The 17,829-nt window shown below is 43.5% G+C and overlaps 1 protein-coding gene across 1 annotated transcript in view; it reads left to right on the top strand.

The window, feature by feature from the left end:
• The window catches only part of SHISA6 (shisa family member 6), a 266,118-nt gene that overhangs the window by 234,348 nt on the left and 13,941 nt on the right, over nucleotides 1-17,829 (top strand). The window contains exon 4 of the mRNA XM_054221716.1: nucleotides 8,435-8,497. Within this exon, the coding sequence (XP_054077691.1) occupies nucleotides 8,435-8,497 (63 nt within the window). The remainder of the gene's footprint in view (nucleotides 1-8,434; nucleotides 8,498-17,829) is intronic.

The following is a 17,829-nucleotide window of genomic DNA, read 5'->3' as shown; positions in this document are numbered from 1 at the left end:
ATTAGCATCTGATTTATGCTTGCAAAATCCTATTAAAAATCCCCTGTGTGATCTGAAAAATCTGACCTGAGCGTTCCACAGCTGTTCCTCAAAAGTATTGAAACCTTGCAGGTGCAAGTACAATTGCTCTCTGGCTCAGCTTAAATCTGGGGCTGACAGACCCCATCCTACCTGCAGTGGGAGTCTGGAGGCTGTTTGTGAGGCTTCGATGAGCACTAGAGGAAAGCCTGCATGGAAAATAACAGTACCATAATCAGTGCAGGATTTGGATGGCGTGGGATACTAAAGAACAGGGCCATTCACCGCTTAATGAGGATTAAAATAACTCTTGAATAGCTGCCTTATTCCCCGAGCATCCTGTTCAATGAATGAGTCACAGGATTACAGTTGAAAAATAGGCTGGAATGGTAGAACAAAAACCTGACATAATGAATATCAAACTAAGGGTGTGGGGACAGCCTTTAATCTGTCTTTTCCAACCCTTTTAATGACTGACATGCTGACTTTACTAGTAGCTTAATTTTTGGTTTTGTCTTGTGTGACCCTTGTTACAGTCCCTTTTTTAGGGGTCGGTTTGTTTGGATATCATTAGCCAGATGCAGAAACATTCTTCAAGCAGGATATTCACAGCATGAAAGTATGAAGTTTTGGCTAATGTAGATGAAAGACAGCTGGGATTTGACGATCTATTAGACTAAGTGCTCATTTGCTCATCACCTCTGATAAGGCTCTGCAGAGTCCAGGTTGGCTGGGCAGAGCTCCCTCAGGAGGGGACCATGGGCTGAGTCTCCCCAGTTCCCTGGGGCGTCCCCAGCGCTGGGAGCTGCCACCACCTCTGGCTCATTGAAACTAGTGGGAAAAGGCTTTGCCCAGCAAAGGGTTGATGCCTCCCCTCGCCCAGGCCACCGTTCCGCTTTGCTTGACCAGCGTAGCAGTGGTTAAAGGACATTTGCTCAAGGGTTCCCCTCTGGACTACAAATCGTGAATAGAAAATGCTGGAGGGGGGCAGGCAGGTGATAAATGAGTAGCTTTATGCTGAAAGTATTTACATTCTCATCACCCGGTTTTGGTCTGCTTTCCTCCCTGCCTTTGGGGTCCGAATTTCTTTCAGTTCCTAAAGCCTGAAGCCTTTTGTTGTATTTAAGTACTCTGAAGGATTAGCCCCTGAAAGGGATTTTCTCTTCATTAGTGCACATGCCAAACAGTTATCTTGTCATCAGGAAAACAAACCGCTTGTTACGCCCTTCTCCGAAAATCTCCTCCGGGGAATAAGGTTGAAGGTAGGCAAATGCTGAGATTGCTGAAAAGACCAGGGGCCAGAAGGCAAGGAATTGTATTTCATAGGCTGATTGCTCCTGTTTAGTCTATTTCTTTTGTCCTGTCAACTATAGATTTCAGAGCAGTTGCCAGTACTTTAATAAATACTGTAAAACTAATGCAAAATATTGCATGACTGTCAGAACTATCATATATCTGTAATATAGTTGGCATATTTAAAAAATTTCCTTGCTTTGCAGTTTTTATAGGGAACTTTATTGGGAAAGACAAGCTGGAAAATACAGCGTTTTCTTTCCATATTCTGACACTTGGTATTTTTTCCCTTATAGAACACCATAAATCTAGTTTTTATTAACAATAAACACATATGAAATCCCTGAGACTGAAAAAAATATACCCTAGAGAAGGCTAAAACCAAGTACCAAAGGAAAGGTTAAGTCCTTACGTAAAAAGATTGTTTCTTAAGAGGATCTCCTGGATAAGAAGTGCAATGGGAACTCTTTGGGGGCTATTTAAAATTTTCTTCATCAGTTACGTGGATTTTCACTCCTCGAGACAGACAGTTGTGCTAGTGATTTATGTTGCAAATCAGAGCTGTCAGTTCTGACCCCAGGAAGAAGAGCTCCTTTCAATGCTGAGATCGATACCTCAGCAGATGAGGAGACCTGACCCACCTCTGCGAAGAAGGGGATGAAGGGCTGCCTGGTACCATCCCACCCCTGGAGCTAAGCCAGGTGCTCTGATTTCAGTTGCCCATTAGGGGTGCTCTCAGGTCACGAGGGCCAGCTCTGGCTTGCTCTGGGCACTCACGGTGACCATAGCCCAGAGACATCTGAGGGAGTTGATGTTACCCCAGCGCCAAAGTCGTTCAGTTACTGCAGGGCCATAAAACACTCTCCATATTCACTGAGAAAATTGTAGCTTCATGTTTTATCATCCTCATGGAAAAGACATTTGAGCTTCTTAAAATGAATCGTTAGATGCCATGGCTGACACTAGACTAAGTCTTTTCAAGGCCAGGTTGGACGGGGCTTTGAGCAGCCTGGTCTAGCGGGAGGTGTCCCTGCCCAGGGCAGGGGGGTGGAACCAATCTATAATCCTATGATTCTATGATTCTATGAAAAATGCATGTGCACTCTCAGTGAAATTTCAGGAATAAATAGAGGGATCCCTCCTCTCCGTCTTCAAACACAGGCTGAGGACACTAAGGAGAGAGACTCTTGGGGAGTTTAGGAGATCACCTGAACCCCTCTCACACACCTGCTTGAGCCCTGACTCCAAGCACAGCAGAAACCACCTCTTAGATGCCTGGTCTGACTGTGCTGGGCCGCCTGTCTGAGTGTCACCTCCACGCAGAGACATGGAGAAAAGTGAGGAAGCGACAGGGAGAAGCGAGATAGCAAGGACTCAGCCGTGGTGCACAGGCTCCTTGGCTGAACTAGCAACTAGGTGCTGAACTTGGAAGAACATTTGTCCTTTTCAGGGTCCAAGATGTCACTGCCACCAGCAAAAGTAGGGTGCTAGGGCCTGTGGGTGCCAGCACTGGTGGTCGTGGGGGTGCAGGGTGAGGAGCCTGGTTGGGCACCGCTCTGGCTGATCGTACCGTGCATGTTGTGTGTTCAGCTGGACCACTTCCCCAGGGCTTGGGGGGCAGCTGTACAGGTTCTCCTGTGCAGGGACACAGTCAGGGCGGGAGATGGGGCTGCCCTGCTCCTGTCAGCAGCAGCCTATATTTGGGTTGGTTTCACTGTACTCCAAACTAGTGCAGGTATTTACTGGTGTATCCTACCCAGCAGCACCGAGAGCTTCTGAAATGCTTAGACAGGTTGGTAGCTGCAGCAGAAAGGTCACCTCAACATAGCAGCAAGGCCATCTAGGCAGAAACTTATCCCTTAGTGTTTCCCAGAACCTACAGCCTTCTCTTTCTCCCTGCAGTGTCTCATCTCGTTCAACAGCATCTTCCCTTCTTTCATAAATGCACCCCATCACAGACGCCCCTTCCCCACGTGGGTGAAAAGTTCCATTTCCCAGAGCAGCGGCTACTGGAGTCACATATAGACCACAGGTGTAATTGCGTGGGATGCAGCAGTTTGTTCTGCCCTTGCTATGTTAACCCATTTCCTTTGGGGAAAAAACCTGAAACCCTTAAAATCCCTGTCTGTCTACATGTCTTCTCCCAGATTGCAAAGGGGCTGGGAACACTGGTTTCCTTTCTGCCAGTAAAACGTCTCATTCTTTTTGGTGGTTATTGTATCTGATCACTCCTCCAGCTGTGCTCAGAAATTTCATATTGTGGTCTGGCAATTCAGAGCACTGTGAATCCTTTATTTCCCTAATGGAGTTTCCTAGTAAATAGCTTTGAACTCAGATCCTTGTCTCTACAATAGATATGCTTCTGCCTAACAGGCACTTCACAATTAACAGCATTATCTTGTTAAACCTGAAGAGGTGCAGGAAGGCTCAGCCATCATTTTAAAGCATTTTATTGCTTAGAAAGTGTTTACAATAGGCTACAGAAGTGGTAAATGAAGCCCAGTGCCGCATTCAGATGCCTGATTAGCTTAGCCACATGAAAATGCCAATAATTCAGGGTCTGACTATTTTGGATGCCGTTTGTTAAGCAGTAGCCTCAAAGTGCTTGAGTTTTTTAGAGGGGAAAAAAAAAGGAAGGGAAGGGAAGGGAAGGGAAGGGAAGGGAAGGGAAGGGAAGGGAAGGGAAGGGAAGGGAAGGGAAGGGAAGGGAAGGGGAAAGAGAAAGTATTTGAAATGGAAAGTTGAGCAGAATGAGAAGACAATAGATCCTGTTCATGTAGATGCAGGTGTAATTGTCTTCAGTGAAGACACAATTTCACCCAGGAGTGAGGTTGGGAGAGTAAATGACTGCACTGGAGTACTCTGTGTTTTCAGGAGACAGAAACCTTTGTTGTTTCCCTTCTGAAACAATTAATGTGTTCAGGTTATATCTGTTACTGTTTTAAATGCCTGCATTTCGCACACACAAGTGTCTCCATCTCTGTGTAACCTTTTATCTGTCAGCTCCCGCAGTGTGTAAGCAACATTAGTTGAGAAGAGGACAAACAGTTTGGGCGTTCGGATGTTTTCTGTGATTTGATTTGTAAATTAGCTTTGCTGTAACCAGGCTGGAAGTCCTTGCTGTCCTTAGCTACCCTGCATGACTGCAGCCCTACGCCTGGCTGAAACCCAGAGGGACTAGCATAGGAACCACAGGCTACTTTATAAAATATGGAAGGATGGAGGCCTCCTGGAGAAATATTTCACTTTCTAAGGCTTTCAGGAGTGGCTGTATAGCAATTCAGTCATGCTCAATGAGCTTATCAGCTGCAAATGTCAAGGAGAGGTCATCAAAAAATACAACAGGCTCATTACTCACTACCTAGTTTTCAACTTTCAAAAATAAATTTAATAACTTACAAATGAGTTAATAAATGGTGGGTAAAATAACTGATAAAATACGCGATGGACACCAAGTTGAACATGAGCTAGCATCGCGCCCTTGTGGCAAAGAAGGTCACCAGCATCCCGGGCTGCATTTGGAGGAGTGTTGCCAGCAGGTCAGAGGAGGTGATCCTTCCCCTCTGCCCAGTCCTGGTGAGAAACGTCTGTAGTGCTGGGACCAGTGATGGGCTCCCCAGTACAGGAGAGACATGGACAAACTAGAGTGGGTCCAGCGAAGGGCCAGGAAGATGGTTAAGGGACTGGAGCATCTGCTGTAATGGGAGAGGCTGAGAGCTGGCTCTTTTCAGCCGGGAGAAGAGAAGGCTCAGGGGGATCTCATCGATGTACGTAAATAACTGATGGGTAAGTAAAGAAGAGAGAGCCAGGCTCTTCTCAGTGGTTCCCAGTGACAGGGCAAGAGGCAATTAGCACAAATTGTAATGCAGAAAATTCCACTTAAACATAAGAAAAACCTTACTTACTGTGAGGGTGGTTGAACACTGGAAGAAGATTTGCAGAGAGGATTTGGGTCTCCATCCTTGGAGACATTCAGAACCTTAATGAACATGATCCTGGGCAACCTGCTCTAGCTGACCCTGCTTTGAGCAGTGGGTTGGACTGGACGATCTCCAGAGGTGCCTCCAGCCTTAGTGATTCTGTGATTTTATGAACAGAAAACCAGCCGTAAGAAACAGCTCTTCTCAGGACACAGACATCCCTAATATACACTGTACAAAACAGCTGCCTTTGTAACCAAAAATCCTAAAAATTCAGCATAGAGGAGGCTGCTCCAAAGCTGTGTGTCTGGCAGTCCCAGCAGCCCCGCTGCTGGCTGTAATGACTGAACACCGGTCTAACAGTAATGTTCAAAACACATTTCTGCTTGACAATGTCATGAACCGAATCTGATTACACCCGTACATACTGGCCCAGACCTTAGCCCCACAGCTTTTTAGAAGGAGAGACTATTTAGATTATCTAAGAGAATAATCAAATTGATGATTATACAAGCCTCATGATCTAGAAATATCTACATGTGGAAGAGCTCTCTAGTAATAAATTGTTTTCTTACTCCCACCAAAAAAATGTGAAAGAGCTAACAGGAGTTCAAGCCAGATGATTCAGTTAAGATCTAAAGTATGTTGTAATTTATGGTAATGAAGATTAAAAATACCGCAGCTATTTCTTTTAGTATCAGACTTACCATCCCATACAGTCTTTTAAAATCATATTACTGAAAAGGTCTGCTTGAACTCCGGAAACAGTTAAAACCTAGTGCAGAAAATGGCGAGCGGGATTCTGTATCATTCTTGCTGGAAACTAGATGAAAAGTGTCCTATCTGATCCCAGATCTTTGAAAATCCCTCTGGACTGTTATAGGGATTCCAGAAATATTCAGTTTTTCATTTGTCCCACCCATCCTCCAGTCCAGTTTTCATGTTAAAGTGAGATTAGACTAGAGCAGAAACTGAAGTAAAGTCACGAAAGTAGTCACTGAAGGATTTTTGCTTGCTAAAAGCAACCAGCAGTGGAGGATCCAAAGGAAAACTCTAACTTAGGCAACCTGCAGTCACTTATTCAAGGGCACTTTAGGTGTCTGGGTGAACCTGGTCTCCTCTCAAGCTTTGCTCATCACATACTGGTAGCCAGGCTAATATCCTTTCTGTAGGTTCATCTGTCTGTGTATATGAGTGCCTGTTTTCTGGATGGAGAAGTAAGCTAAGGTGTCCAGTCTGTTGTCATAAATAAATAACCTCTGATTTTAATCCTGGCTGTACACAGACGTTTGGCATGCTGCACAGGGAGATGAGTTTCCAGTGAGATAAAGTAGCAGCCAACATGGACTTCTCAGAAACAAATCTCGTCAAGCTAAACTTATTTTTATTTTTTTATTGTGTTTTGTGGCCAGGGAGAAATAGCTTATATGGAGGATCATGACCTTAGCAAGATTTTCAGCAGTTTCTGGGAAACTAATGTGAGACTAATTTGAGAAGCATGTTCTTAATGGACCTCTATAGGGTAGATGCCATAATGGCTGAATAACCCTAAAAGGTAACAAAATATCAGTAGAAGGATGAACTGATGTGGTTCTGCATTTCGTCTTTTTGTTAGTGGTGGAAAAGGAATGTGCTTATTAAATTTGCAGATGATACGAAGTTTGGATGACCACAAGTCTATAAGAGGATGCGATTAGAATTTAAAATGTTCTTGACAAACTGCAGAAATAAACGGAAAATAAATTGATTAGATGAAGAAAAGTTCTACACATTGGACTGAAACAGGAATACTAAAAGGCCTTGTATATGTTGAAGAACAATTGGACAGGTAGCAGCAGTTCTTTATAAAAGCAATAAGGAATCATAGAGGATCACAAACTTCATATGAATCAGGAAAAAAAAAAATCATGCGAGTTTGTATGAACAAGAGTAGATGGCTGTGAAAAATCCAGCCACTCCACTCTGTACTGGTAAGGTCTCTTCTCAGGAACATGTCTCAGACTGTACTCCAGACTTGAGAAGGATCTAGGTCAATCGGAGAGAGCATAGGATGCTAAAATGACAATACTCAAAGGCAAAGGAAGTTTTATAGGGAATCATAATGGAAATTGCATTTTTTAGCTTGAAGAATAAGGTTAAGGGAACACATAGTAACAGCTTTGCCATAAGAAATTATTGCAGAAATACGGGGAATTTTCTTCATGTCCCTGGTAGACAGGAAAGAAGAAATTGGCCTAAAAAGCAGTAGGAAAGACCTAATGAAACAAATACTCTGGGGAGAAAGTGAAACATCCATGTTAGGTTTTTCAGGATAGCAGACTAGACATCAGACTAGCCCATCCTGCACCAGGACAGCATGAGATGCAAGAAGATTTCTTGAAATCTCTTCTCACCCTACGTTACTACAGTTCCATAACGAGCTGTAAAGATCTGGACAAAGAGTTCATTCCTTATTGAAGGCTTGTCCGGAAACTAGAGATGATACAAGTTTATCAGTAGTCACTTATCTGATGGTTTTATTACAGTGAGAAAGAGAGAAAGTTGTTTTCCAACCCAAAGGGTGGTTACTAACCACAATGGTAGCAGTTGTTCTGCCGTTGATCGTTCCTCCTACTTTGCAACACGGTGTATGTAATACTGAATGCATCAGGTCTCACGGGATTCTTACTCCTCAGGGGAGGGAGTCTACAGCCCATGTGCAGCTACATCCTGCGTTTTTGAGGGCACTTATTTGATCTTTCCCTGTACTCACACAGGACGTTGTTGTGGTGGTTGTGGTCACAGTGGGAGAGTCTGTTTTTCGTGTGGTTGGGGCTATCGTCCTGAAAATCTCCATGCTGGATGGAGCTGGAGCGGTGGAGTCGGGGCTGCGAGGTTCCAGCAGTTCCCAGGAACACACCACCGATGTCGGTACACCAGCTGTGGTTTGTTCCTGTCTGGACATGCTTCTTACCTTTGCAGATAACCCTAATTTGCAGGCTCAGCAGAAGGAGAGCCATTTCGCATTATCGTGTTCTTCTTGCATCTGGAATTTTAAGTGAACTACATAACAGAATCTTCTGCTTCCTTAAGCATTTTCTTCTCCTTTCTTTAATCATGCTGAGATTTCCTGTGAATACTGTGAGCTGTAATTATCATCTGCAGATCAGTGGGTATGCTAAGCTGTTTCTTAAAGGGATTTCTTTTTTTTCTGTGAATTTCAGATGACCAAGAACAAAATTATAATCACCTGATACTAAACAGTGCCACCCAGACACCTACACATGGTAAGAGAAAACGAAGAGCAAAATTACACATGTTGTAACTTTCCTCTGCCAGCCAGTAACATTTACTGGTACCAAAGTATGTTTAATGTTAATAGAAATGTTCCTATGGCAATGATGCATGAATGATGGTTTCCATTAACATTAAACATAGGACCATATTTTTAAATAGCGTGCACAATGAAATATGGCCCAGTCTTTTATAATTTTACTTATCAACCTTGTGTTTCCCCATGTCTGATTGCTACTTTCTCCCTTCCACATCAAGGTGCTGTCAGATTTAACTGGCCACAAGACTAAAAATTATAACCAAAGTCCATCTTGTCAGCCAAGCCACTCACCTTATAGTGCTGCTTGTGCATATTTCTAAGATAGGTTAGAAGGACAGTGACATGGGGCAAGGGCTCCTAAGATGACATGATTTTGGCATAACAATATGTGTCCAGAGTTTGGTTTCACAGCTAAATCCAAGCTGTCCAGCCCATACTCCCATGGGTTTGGATGGGATAACCTACTGAAGCCCCTGGTTCACTGCTCAGTGTCTCTAGTTTCTAGTATGCAGGATAGGTAAAGACCATTAAGAGATTCTCCCCACCCACTTTCATAAGCAGAAGTCCCTCTTTCTAAACCAGTTCCCGTGGTTGCTCTCACACCCTTCCAAATCCCCTTTATTGTGCTGTGGAAAAATGACATTTCTCTGAGCCTAGGAACTTACAAAACCCAGAGCACCTTTCATGTTCCTACACCCACCACAGGGTGGACCAGCACTGACCTATCCCCATAACCTCAGGAGTGACACTGCAGGAGACGTCTGGGGCAGCCGATGACCACCATACAACCTGTCTGGTCATCCCTCTAAAGGGTGAGAGCAGCCCTTTCAGAGTTCCTCCAAAGCTCCCCCGGGTTTGGTCTTTGTAGACAAACAGCTTCATATGTGTTACTACCCCTTCTGACAGTGCTCTTGCTGAGCTCTGAAAAAACACAGTTTTAACTTGTCTTACCTCTGTACACAGTTCAGCACATTTATTGGCACCCTCTCTATCCAGCCCTCTTGACCTAATAAGCTTGGGGGTGTCATACTTTAGCCCGTTTCAAGAGTTCAGACGCTATTAGAAGATACTACTTTGTTTTCCCCTATGTTTCCGCCATCTCATCCCAGCCTGGAGATGTTTTTCCACTTCCTCCACGTCCAGAAACGCCATCCCTCTCTGCTCAGCCCCGTCCCTCCAGCCCCTCTGCCTCCCCTGCCCTAGCTCCCTCCTCCTTTTGGTCTCCTTGGCCCCAGAGCAGCAGCTGAGTGTGGGCAGCATGTCCCTCCCTGCGTTGTAGCAATCGCAGACCACACAGTCAAATCACCTGCAGTTTCCTGGCTCCATCCAAACCCAGAACAGTCACTGCCACCCAAATCAGCGGCTCCCCCTGTCTCTGTGCAATCAGTCCAACCTCTGAATGAACCCCCAGTTCCTCTCTGTTTTCTTCCCTCTTCTGCTGCTGCCTTGTCCTGGTCTTGTCCTTGTTCTTCCCTGCGCCCTTTACCCTTTGAATGTGATCTATTCCTCCAGCATTTGCAGCTGGAACCTTCCTTCTAGTTGGGAACCAGTAAGTGACGGGTAAATCTCATCTTAATATGCACATCTTGCAGCTCTGAATCTCTGTGTTTGTTACTCTTTTTGCTCTGGCATTTGTTTTTAATTCTGAAACTTCATCTTGATAACTATTCAGGAATTGATTTATTGTGAGTTGTGTGTTCTTATATAGAGATTTCCATGCTTCTTTGCTGCAAAAAAGTGGGGGAGAACAATTGCCCTTGAAAAGGTCACCTAAAACCTTTGGTGTTTCTCCTTCCCAGAGGGTGGCCTAGGCAGCTCCGGAGCCTGCAAGTTACTTTCAGTTGTAAGACTACATTATTAGGGGTTTTTTTTCCATCTCACAAAAACCCCGGGAGAAACAATGTCAGCTTTAAACCTGACAGTAACACAGGAGTATTTATTGAACCTGAATTGACAGCCTCCAATGCTCTTCAGACTACTTATTTTGTTTACTTTTTTACTTTCCTGAGGGGAAAAAAAAAAAAAAAGAAAAGAAGAAAAAGATGGAGTAATAGGGTTGAAATTGTATTGTCTTCTGTCTGGTCTTACTACTTGTTCTTCAAACCTAGCACACGCTGGGTTCTGAGATCTGCCCCAGCAGAGCCAGATGAGTCCCGTTTACCTGCGTCTGCCCAGAAGTTTTAACGTTGCTCCATCATCAGGTCCCTATTGCGTTCAATAACCCAAGGTAACAGTATGTGCTAAAACTTCCCTCTGGCCCCGACAGATGCTTTTCTTTTTTATGTACTTGAGAGACAAAAATCAAAGCGGATCGGCTCATGATCTGGGATTAGAAACTTTCACTTTTTTTTTCTACACTCATTTCTTGCGTTTACTGTATCTTAACGCTTTGGTTGTACAAAGTGACTTGAATGATCTGACTACAAATAACTGTACGATTCAAATTTATATTTTATTCCTGTGTTACCCATATGGTCATGGACGCTTTTGTTCATGATACTCGTGTGCTGTTGCTGATGAGCCACTGCTTGGTGAGTCTAAAAAGATATTTGGACCTTCTAAATAAGGCATCAAAAGAGCTTGCAGTATTCATAATTACTGCTGAAATTCTGAGATAGTTCATCAACGCCACAGGTTTAATTTAGTTCCCTCCCTGGGTAGGACGCGGTGTACGTTTTCTGTGTGATTATGCAAATTTGTAGGTGGACACAAGCTGTCTCTCTGAGCACCGTGTTCATGAGCTCTGTCCCTCAGCCTCTCTCTAGCACCCACCGAGCAATGACACCACCTGAAACAAGCAGAAGGAAGGAAAGAAGCCACTGTGAGGCTCGAGACATGCCCTGTGTTGCCCATGGCCCAAGTTCAGTTTGCTCTCAACTGAAGTAAAACAAGCAGAGAAAGGTTCTCAGGCTACCAGCATGGCGCAAGCAGGGCAGTGGTTGCAGGTGACATAACACCAATGAAACACCACCACTTCAACCAGAAAATCCCTCCCATGCCTGGAGGAGCCCCCACAGCCTTCCCAGGGACTGCCTCGCCCAGCAAGGATGAACTTGAGCTGGTATACGCGAAGGGAAGCGTGGGCTGTGGAAAACTGGAATACCTGTCAGGACGAGAGCTCAGCTGATGTGGGCTGGTGATCTCTCTCCCATCTCCTACCATCACAGGGACTCCACAGGTTTCTTACCTTGTCCTATAATTCCCATTACAATGAGTCTCCAAACTCATACAACCCCGTGACTGAGCAGTGGAGGCTTTCCACAGCCCAGCTGTGGCAGACATGGAGCCCAGGGCTCCGCAGGAGACCTTCTTATGGAGGAGGGATGACAGCCACATTCCCCGTGCTCCCCTTTCCCCTTCCTGTACCGGCTAGCCCTTTCCCAAAGTAGAGCAAATGACACAAACCCATTCATTCCCCCAAAGGTCTTGGGGATCTTACTACAGGAGAGATCCAGATGTGCAGCGGGGCAGCCATTCCACGACACAACCCGCTGTACCCCAGTCAGCAACACTGACATTGGTGCGGGAGGCAGAGGATGGTAAACGTCTGTTTCCATGGGCTGATGTTGCCCCATTGCCTGTGTCCTGCTCCCTGCAGGTGCCAGTGTGATAGACCCTCCATGAATGGCACGTAATGTCTACCAGCACCATATACAAGCACACCCTTGTGCTACCGTGGCAGTTTTTTACCTGAAAAGAAGCAAATTAAAGGGGATAAGGACAACTTGTGCTCACAAGGAGCCAGGAAAGAAAGAAAAAGCTGATTTGACCTTAGCTCTCTGAGCTGTTCAGCTTCAACTGCAGGTCCCCAGGGTTAAAGCCCCAAGACCCTCTGGTTTAACCTGGCCTGGGGGGCTGCTGCTCTTGGCGCCCAGCTTCTCAATGCAGAGTCTGCCCATCGCCGTGGGCTGTGCGGCCGTGAGATCACTGGTGTGGCTACGCTGAACTCTTCTGATGGAGGAAGGAACAACTACTAATTAAAGGTGGGATCGCATATAATCTGTTCTGTCAGGCTGCTATCATTTAATTAGCATAGCGCTGTTCATAGCACAGTTAACACAGAGTGAGAAGAAAGTGTCCCTTCTCTCCCGGCCTGGCTGGCACAGAGGGTTCACAGAGGAGTGAAACGTATGTCTGTCCCCTTTTTTGGAAAACGTGATATGTTGGGGGAGACAATTTCCAATGGAGATCACGAGAAATGACCACAGGCAAGTGAGTCTGTCAGCCCATGGCCTGCAATACCAGGATTTAATTTCTGCTGTTGTTGAGGGCCCTGAATTAGCCAGTGTCACTTTGAATAGCCATGTCTTAAAGAAGTCTGTTGATTTCCTACTGATGTCGGTCTATTCATGAACTTAATCCACTTCTAGGACACTGAATGTCCATTAGAGAGGTGTCTACAGTCCTTAGAAACCTCAGCCTAAATTCTGCTTTCAGTGACGGACTTCGGACCTCAATTTCACTGAAATCAAAAGTTTCACGTGGGTTTCCTTTGCTCTAGACTTTTTTTTTACATCAGCTGCAGATTTTAGCTGCAAATGAAGAACTCTACAGCAGATTTTGGAAATGTAGTGATTTTTGTATGTAAAAGTGTGAATGTGAGTGCTCAGTTATTAGTTTCTAAGCACAGCTAAGTTTTACATATGAAATGCAGGTAAATCTTTTGATACGTAATTTATCTTGCTTAGCTATTAAATCTTCATTACAAAATAAGCACATAAAATTATTTTCCTATAAAAACATTAAAATATGGGGGAAAAAATAGGAGCTGGGGCACTAAACAGAACTGAGGCAGCGCAGCATCAGCTATAACAGAAATATACGTTGACTGCCTGGGCTCAGTTTCTGTGAGGCTTATTACTTTATTTTTTACTGCTACTGAATTTTAATCTCATTATATTTAGTGCATATTTAATTATGCTAACCAAAAGAGTCTTGTATAAACATTTTACATCTATATACATAACAAGCACATTGCTAAATAATATAGTTAGTAGGAAATTCATATAATAATTTTTATGTCAGTTCATTGCTTTTGATAATCGTCTCAAAAATAATTAGTAAACCACCATAAATAACAAATGGCTTCACTTCAAGTTTTTAATCAGGCCAAGTATTTTTCAAGTATTTTTCTACAGGTGATGTCTGGGTTTGCTCTGATGGAGGAAAATTTCATTTTATAGCTGTATATTCCTATATATATATGCATGTATGTGTGTATATTCCTTTTATATTCCTGTTTTATATTCCTTCCTTCCTTCCTTCCTTCCTTCCTTCCTTCCTTCCTTCCTTCCTTCCTTCCTTCCTTCCTTCCTTCCTGTCTCTTTCTCTTTCTTCTTCCATCCATCCTCTTTCTTTTCTTTTCTTTTTCTTTCTTTCTCTTTCTTTCTTTCTTTCTTTCTTTCTTTCTTTCTTTCTTTCTTTCTTTCTTTCTTTCTTTCTTTCTTTCTTTCTTTCTTTCTTTCTTTCTTTCTTTCTTTCTTTCTTTCTTTTTCTTTCTTTCTTTCTTTCTTTCTTTCTTTCTTTCTTTCTTTCTTTCTTTCTTTCTTTCTTTCTTCTTTCTTTCTTTCTTTCTTTCTTTCTTTCTTTCTTTCTTTCTTTCTTTCTTTCTTTCTTTCTTTCTTCCTTTCTTCCTTTCTTCCTTTCTTCCTTTCTTTCCTTCTTTCCTTTTTTCCTTCTTTCTTTCCTTCTCTTTCTTTCTTTCTTTCTTTCTTTCTTTCTTTCTTTCTTTCTTTCTTTCTTTCTTTCTTTCTTTCTTTCTTTCTTTCTTTCTTTCTTTCTTCCTTTCTTCCTTTCTTCCTTTCTTCCTTTCTTCCTTTCTTCCTTTCTTCCTTTCTTTCTTTCTTTCTTTCTTTCTTTCTTTCTTTCTTTCTTTCTTTCTTTCTTTCTTTCTTTCTTTCTTTCTTTCTTTCTTTCTTTCTTTCTTTCTTTCTTCCTTTCTTCCTTTCTTCCTTTCTTCCTTTCTTCCTTTCTTCCTTTCTTCCTTTCTTTCTTTCTTTCTTTCCTTCTTTCCTTTTTTCCTTCTTTCTTTCCTTCTCTTTCTTTCTTTCTTTCTTTCTTTCTTTCTTTCTTTCTTTCTTTCTTTCTTTCTTTCTTTCTTTCTTTCTTTCTTTCTTTCTTTCTTTCTTTCTTTCTTTCCCTTCCTTCCTTCCTTCCTTCCTTCCTTCCTTCCTTCCTTCCTTCCTTCCTTCCTTCCTTCTCTTTCTTTTGTCTCTTTTCTTTCTTTTCTTTCCTTCTTTTCTTCTTTCTTTCTCTTTTCTTCGTTTCAAAAATCCAGGGCATCTTCATTCCCACACTGTAATAGGGCTTTGGGGGATATATTGCTGAAATAATTCTTGCATCAATTTTCTAACATCAGACTAGAAGCTTCAATTTGGGACAATCCCAGAAGATATGAAAATGATTCCCTATACTGTCACAACTCCTCCAGCAATTTGTTGAGAGTTTTGTGTCTATTGTGTTTAAGACACTGTTTACAAAATCATAACAATTAAGGACTGTTTAAATTAGATTTATCCCCAGTAGAAATATATGTGAGGAAATTAGAAGATAATAATTTCTCTAGAATATAACCTACAGAACAGACACATTATGTACACTGCTCTTTCTGCAAAGCAGCAGGGCTTTAATGAAGGTGGGAGGAGAGATCAACCAGGTCAACTAGCAGGACTGGACAGCATAGTGCCAGCTTTTTGATGCACACAGGTTGCCATTCGTGATGGGGACGCCTGTTGATGATTCAGCTGCTTTGAGCACCAACTTTGCAAAGCAAAGTACACAGATTGCAATACAGCTCCACGTACACAATTACAAAGCAGATTGGAGCGAAGTCGTTAGTGGACCAGGATCGCTATTTTCCTGCCTTGACCTGAGAATTTGCTACCAATCTCCTACAGTGCAGAGCCAACCTCTGTGCAGGGGAAGTATTGATTTGTCGGGGCCATGGTTGGACTTCAGCGGTGTGACTACCCTCTGATGACATGTGTGCTGACCTTCCTTTAGTCAGGGATGTAGAGGGCAGAGAACAATCCTGGGGCTGAGAACAGATAAAGGACCTCACTGAAGCAACTGGTCTTTGCTTTTTAGACTAAACACATTGTTTGAACAAAGAAATCACTCTTTCATGGTCTTCGTATGACAGGGCTAAAACTGCCTCCCAGCTCGAGGTGCAGCCCATCTGCTGAGTATGAAGGGCCTTAACTTGCAGATGAATATTGTTACGGCACCCATGACATGGCATAAAACACATAACACATGCTGTTACACCACCCACATAAAACACTGAGGCTCGTGGATTAAAACTCAGCCATGTAACTGTGTCTCCACCCTCACCTGTGGGAGGAACCTGAGGAGCTTCCCTGTGACAATACAGTTAAGCAAAGGGCCAACATGAGCTGAGTAGCTCTGACACTGGTCTCAGGTTCCTCTTACAGAAGCAGGAGATCTCAAACCATAAGCAAGGGGAAGCAGCGTCTTTATTCCTAGTGAATGTGAGACGGGTGAAAAAGACCAAAAAGTTCTGAAGGCAAAATCACAGCATCTTAAAAATCAGAGCACGTAAAATTGCTGAGACAAGGGGTTTTTTACCGCTTTCATTGATAGAAGGGCTATCAGTGTGGAGCTCACTATGACTCTGCTGGAAGCTTGTGGTGGTTCCACAACCACCTTCAGCCTATCTGGGGCTTCTGCCTCACCCTAGTCCCGAAGGGCTGAAAGGGGACAGTCACACACGGCCCATCCAGGATGGATGATTAGTTTCTCTCAGCAGCTAAAGTTTTGCCTTACTCACCTTGCTTGTCTGCTGCGAGGACCAAACATGCTGATGTGTTTTCCTTTTTGAACCAGCTTCCCCTCCATGCAATGGCAAGCTTCGAGCATGAGGCACTCACAGAGGTGGAAGGAGTTAACAGGCCGACAGTTTTCAATTGCACAGTCTCAAATCCGGCAAAAGTGAGTCCCAGTTCTCCACAATTCTACATGCTGGCTGCTCTTGTGCCAGAACCATGTGTTGTTTTCTGCATCACCATGAAAAGGCAGCGAATTCAAGGAGAAGCGAATATGTCTTTTGCTGGGATTGCTAAGTGTAATGCTCTTTACTGTAGTTTTAATTGGCAACATTATTCCTCTCACCCCGTGTTGTAGTGTGTAACTATGCTATGTTCAGTTAAGCACTCTATGTACTCAGAAGGATTTTCATGTTAATAGCCCCTGGGTGATAGGATCCAGGTATATTATTCTGCTGTGTGTATGTATTGCAGCATTTAAGTGCGTCGTCTTGCAATGCGCTGGTGTACCTCATCCTCTTTGCATCTTACCCCTTCAGATTGCTGCTCAGTTCTCAGCCGTGAGCCCTGAAGGACATAATCCTAGCACCATCCTGATACGCAGAGGTTTTTTATCACTGACTGAATTTAAAATCCCACACCTACAGCTCATATAAACGAGGGCAGCTATTCACTGGAGAGCTGCTGATTTACACCATGGAGGATCTGACCTGGAAATGTATAAACCTCTGAGATTCTTCATGAGAGATGCAAAAGACTATTAATAACAGTGTTTGTAACATAAAAAAAGAAGTGTGAAAACACAGATAGTTCCCCCCACAAAGACTGAAGATATATGTTATAAATTTTAATTCAAGTCTCTGAACATCAGTTCTTTGCCTGCTGTAACAGTATGTCACTTCCAGGATGGCTCAGGAGGTGCTAAGTCTTGGCACAGAAGGCTACCAAACGCCATCAGCTGCTACCAGATTTTCCCGAGGAATGCAGTGCTTTGTAAGAGCTCGCATCAGAATCGGAGAAGGCTTTGTGTCTGAGCCTTCAAACGGCTGAGCAGAAGGGAGTGCTGGGGGAGCGGTGTGTGCTTTGACAGAGCACTGAAGCTATGCAGAGCTGAAGCTGAGCAGCAGAAGGCTTGGTTGTATCAGCTTCTCCTAGGTGACATTGTTTGCTTTCTCTGGGTGAATGTTTTAAAAGGCATCTGTTGAAATGTCTTGCAAAATTCACACAACATATGTGCAGACTCATATGCAAATATGGAGCACATCCCTTTTGCCACTTGAGCTTTGTTTAAAACTTTGCCATAAATTCACTACTTTTTGTCTTGGGTATCATCTGCTCCTGTCCTTGTACATGAAAGGTTCTGCATCTCATGTAAACACACTTTGAAACAGAAACTGTCTTTCAAGAACAAGGGTAGAGCAAGACACTTCAAGAAGTCTTCAGGTCTAATTTCCACAACACAAGTCTCCAGTTTTAGAAATCCTGAGACGGCTGCTGAGCC

This window comes from Rissa tridactyla, chromosome 15 (assembly GCF_028500815.1).
Source record: "Rissa tridactyla isolate bRisTri1 chromosome 15, bRisTri1.patW.cur.20221130, whole genome shotgun sequence".
NCBI classification, from domain to species: Eukaryota; Metazoa; Chordata; class Aves; order Charadriiformes; family Laridae; genus Rissa; species Rissa tridactyla.
Note: the sequence above shows the minus strand (reverse complement) of the source record. Positions and strands in the feature narration are given on the sequence as shown.